General features: G+C 38.8%; 1 protein-coding gene across 1 annotated transcript; it reads left to right on the top strand.

The window, feature by feature from the left end:
* The first annotated feature begins 216 nt into the window (after window positions 1-216).
* arf6a (ARF GTPase 6a) lies at window positions 217-3,918 on the top strand. The gene is made up of 2 exons (XM_042503206.2): window positions 217-374; window positions 502-3,918. The coding sequence occupies exon 2, from the start codon at window positions 1,118-1,120 to the stop codon at window positions 1,643-1,645; it is 528 nt and encodes a 175-aa protein (XP_042359140.1). The 5' UTR covers window positions 217-374; window positions 502-1,117; the 3' UTR covers window positions 1,646-3,918.
* Window positions 3,919-4,808: the final 890 nt, after the last annotated feature.

The following is a 4,808-nucleotide window of genomic DNA, read 5'->3' as shown; positions in this document are numbered from 1 at the left end:
TTATCATTGTTGTTATTAAACAGCATTATCATAGAAATAGTGCGATAAGCAAAAATAGATAAATTAAAACAGATAATTGAAATATGGAGAGAAAAAAACACTCCAGTCTTCATATAATCGGATGTTTTTTTCTGCGTCCTCAGATGTCGGAGCTCCTGAGGAGTCCGTGAACGCAGCAGTGGTGTGTGTGAGCAGTGTAGAGGAAGTAGCGGCTGATCTGGGTCCGCACCTTTTCCGGTAACACAGCACCGCCACCGCTGTGACTGAACGGCTGGAGAGAGAGGAGAGAGGGAGAGAGGGAGGAAGAGAGCCAGAGAGCGGCAAGAGAGGGGAGAAACGGCCCGGGGACTGGGGGAGGATCGCCGCAGACGCAGGTATGAATCCCGCTCTCTGTGTTGTGTGTTTTTGTTTTGCTTTTCCGCGCGCACAGAGAATATTTTTTCGGCTCCAAAGTTGTCCTCTGTACTAACACCCCTCCCTTCTTCTCTCTTGTGTCACAAGGGGAAGAGAAGAAAGTCGGATGAATCAATGACCTTTTGAGCGCTCTTCCTCTGGATGTCCCGGTGCAGAAACGGACCGGAGAGCTCACATTTTGGGGGATTTTTGGAGAAGAAAAACACTGAGCTTTGAAATCCATCGACTGGAAGTGGATAAGGGCAAGTGTGGACAGCCGGCAGCCAAGGAGGAAGTGGAAACCCCGGGCTTGGACAGGGCCTAATTTATAGTAAGCTTTTTAAAAAATCAAAATAATAATAATAATAAAAAATCAAAATCCAGCTCAACTGAGGGGATCTTCTTTTTAAAAAAAGATTTGAAATATGGATTTTGAAGGAAGTCTAGTTTAAAACAAGGGGATGTAATATTTTCATCTTACATTGGAGGGCAGTGGATCATGAAAATACATCCACACCCAATTCTGCGAGGGCTACACACACTCTGCTCCCATTGAAAGATCGCCCGCTCAGGTCACATCATCAGCTAATTGAAAGTCGCCGCCTTTTCTTATTTTGAATACTGACCCAAAGCTGCCATCACGTGGAGGGCCCTCCAGCACACACTGACACTGTAAAAAAAACACCAACTTTTCTCTCATACGAAAAGTCTTTATGCAAACAAGATGGGGAAAATGCTGTCAAAGATCTTTGGCAACAAGGAGATGAGAATACTGATGCTTGGACTGGATGCTGCTGGGAAAACCACCATCCTGTACAAGCTCAAGCTGGGACAGTCGGTCACCACCATCCCCACCGTCGGCTTCAACGTGGAGACCGTCACCTATAAGAATGTCAAGTTCAACGTGTGGGACGTGGGGGGGCAGGACAAGATCCGTCCGCTTTGGAGACATTACTACACGGGCACCCAGGGCCTCATTTTCGTGGTGGACTGTGCCGACAGGGACAGGATCGACGAGGCCAAGCAGGAGCTCCACCGGATCATCAACGACCGGGAGATGAGGGACGCCATCATCCTGGTCTTCGCCAACAAACAAGACATCCAGGACGCCATGAAACCCCACGAGATCCAGGAGAAGCTGGGCCTGACGCGGATCAGAGATAGGAATTGGTACGTTCAGCCCTCGTGTGCGACGTCGGGGGATGGACTTTTCGAGGGCCTTACCTGGCTTACCTCAAATTACAAATCTTAATGTTCACCAGCTCGGACACTTGGAGGCGACAAAAAAGTAGCTGAGAATGAAAAAAAAATGCAATCTGAAGCAATTAATACCATGACCTCTCTGCCGAGTATATGTCAAAGAGAGTAGCAATTATATTTTGTTTTATTTCTTCATTATAACTCCAGATTTCATTTAAACAAAGACAATTTATTTTTCTTTTGGCTGACGTTCTTTTTTTGTAGTTTTCAGTGGAAGCGAATAGGTGACAAGAATATTTTGTTTTTAACAGCCACTGAATACTTAGTGATGAAATTTTAACACCAACGTATTTTACCCTGAAAGCCACCTGAAGGTTTTTTTTTTTTTGACATTTCTTGATTTGCTGTTTCAAAAGCTACATTTGATTCCAATTCAAAAATTCAAGTGTTACAATTTGAACAAAATTGATTCAGATCACTCAAATTTGAACAGTCTAATTCATATTTAAAAACGCAAATTGGGAAAAAAAATCGTATTCGATTGGTAGGAACATTAAAGCGTGATTGCCTATCCTGTCCAAGGAAGCAGGCATGTTGCTATGGGAATTTTTTCAACTTGAATTTTTAGATCTGAATTGGACCAATCAAATTCCATTAACGTCAGTCTTTTTTCCTTTTCTTTTTTTTCTTTGTGGAAATTGTGACACTTAAATTCTGGGGCTTAAATTTGACCAAATTTGAGCAATCTCAATTTTTTTTTGAGATTTCAATTTTTTCAAATTTGAATTTTCTTTTGTTTTCTTTTAAATTCTAATTCTTGAATTTCTTTGACCAATCAAATTTGAGCAGCCTCAATTATCTTTTTTTTTTTTAAATTTCTTTGGAAAATTCTGAATTTGAAACCATTGGGGTAAAAAACATGAATGAATTGCAAATCAAGACATGTCGGATTTGAATTCCAAAGAGGTGAATTCAGAACAAACGAATTTAAAGATACATGGTTTTCACAGTAAAACATAATTCAATACTATAAATTCAGCGGCTGTTAAATTCCAATATTTAAGACTTTTATTTGCTTCCATATTTGCTTTGGTTCACATTCTGTATAATCAGTTGAAATATACATTACGCTTACTTTTGAGCTCTTTTCCTTTCTTTTTTAAAAAATATAATTTCTTTTAGGGGATTTTGGGACTTCTACTTTTACCCCCGCTTGACTCTCATTCAGTATTCTCATCAGCTACATATCCAAAGGATGGGAAAAGTCCAGAAACCATTGCCTACATCAGCATATCATGGCTCAAACTGCCTTGTGTAATTTGTAAGAATGTGTACTCTGAATATGTTAGGACCTTTCACAAACACAAAAAAATAATTGATTGTACTGGGATGATTGAGGAAACGTGATTATTTCCATTGTTTGAAAAGACACTGTGGACGCCGGATCTTCACACACACACACACTGTGATATGGATATATATTTTTGTTGTTTCAGGGTCTGAAGCTGTTACCATCAGTTATTACTGCCTCTGTTGTTTCTCCCAGAGCTTCCATTATTACTGCTGAGTATTTGTAGTTTCAGCTGCCTTAGTTAGGAGGGACCCGGGTTACAGGTGCCCCCAAATCAAGACTACGGCAGACGGTATTCTCAACTGCTGAGTTTGCACTTTGGGAGAAGGGGGGGGGGGGTGGCTACCAACTAGCTGGCTGTGCACATTTAGATTGACTGACTTTTGGACCCCAGCAAGTGTTTACGAAACTCCCAACCCCCCACCACACCCTCCAGCATAGGTTTAGTTTAGTTTAGTTTAGTTTTTTTATTCAGTCATGACAACACCAAATATTGTACACAGTATTGACATTTCACACAAAATCACAAAATCATTTACTCAAGAATCATGTGTTGAATATTGACTGAAAAGGCATAGGCAGAAGCAGACTGCTTATTAAAGCCTATCCTATATTATCAACTTTTTGGTCCACCAACCTCCAGAAAAACAAAGAAGACACAACAACAGATAATTAATCACACTTATAAGCTTCAAAAATAGCTTTACAAAGCATTTTCTTAAAAACCAAAAAAGAATGACATGTTTTTAAATTTATGTCGGCATCATTCCAGAATTTAACGCCTATAATGGAGACACATCTTCTTTTCATACCTTTTTTAGCTTTTTGTACAGTGAACTTGTAAACACCTCTAAGATTATAAGGACTGTCCTGAATTGAAAAGAACCTCTGTATTGAGTCAGGGAGCATTTTTGATTTTGCTCTGAACATAATTTGCATTATTTTATAATAAAACAGATCATTAAATTTCATAACATGAGAATTTAGAAAAAGTATTTCTGTGTGTGCATAATAGTTAGCATTATTGATGATACGTATAGCTCGTTTTTGCAATTTTACAATTGAATTTATGGTGGTTTTAAAGGTGGATCCCCACAATTCCACACAGTAAGACATATAGGGAACAATCAATGAGTAATAGATCAAATGCAAAGCCTTGGAATTTAGCACATTTCTGGATTTATATAGGATTGCAAGTGATTTTGAGATTTTCCCTTTAATATACTCAATGTGTTGTTTCCATGTTAGCTTTTGATCAATGACAACCCCAAGGAATTTAGTCTCAGAGACTCTTTCAATGTCAATATTACAGATTTTAATTTAACATTACAGTCACTTTCATTTGGATTCCCAAATACCATAAATTTTGTTTTCTTAATATTTAAGGATAATTTGTTGACATCAAACCAAGTCTTGAGATTTTCCAGCTCCATTTCTACACAACACAAAAGTTCCTTTAAATTCTTACCCGAACAAAACAGATTGGTATCATCTGCAAATATTACATATCTAAAAAATCGGTTACATTGCAGATGTCATTGATATAAAGAATGAACAGTATTGGACCAATCACTGATCCTTGTGGTACACCACATGTAATCTTTCTCAGTGCTGACATAGTATCATTAATTTGTACACTGGTGTCTATTGCCTAAATAGCTTTCCAGCCAAGAATGAACAACCCCTCGTATTCCATACATCTCTAGCTTCTTCAATAACTGTCCGTGATCTATGGTGTCAAACGCCTTCTGCAGATCAATATACAGACCAATAGAACACTCACCATTTTCATTTGCATTTGCTATTTCTTCTACCATTTGCATTACTGCAAAGGCAGTAGTTCTGCTCTCTCTGAATCCATATT

This window comes from Plectropomus leopardus, chromosome 16 (genome assembly GCF_026936395.1).
Source record: "Plectropomus leopardus strain MGB_pleo_1.0 chromosome 16, ASM2693639v1, whole genome shotgun sequence".
Classification (NCBI taxonomy): Eukaryota; Metazoa; Chordata; class Actinopteri; order Perciformes; family Serranidae; genus Plectropomus; species Plectropomus leopardus.
The sequence above is the reverse complement of the archived record's forward strand: the minus strand, read 5'-3'. Positions and strand labels throughout refer to the sequence as shown.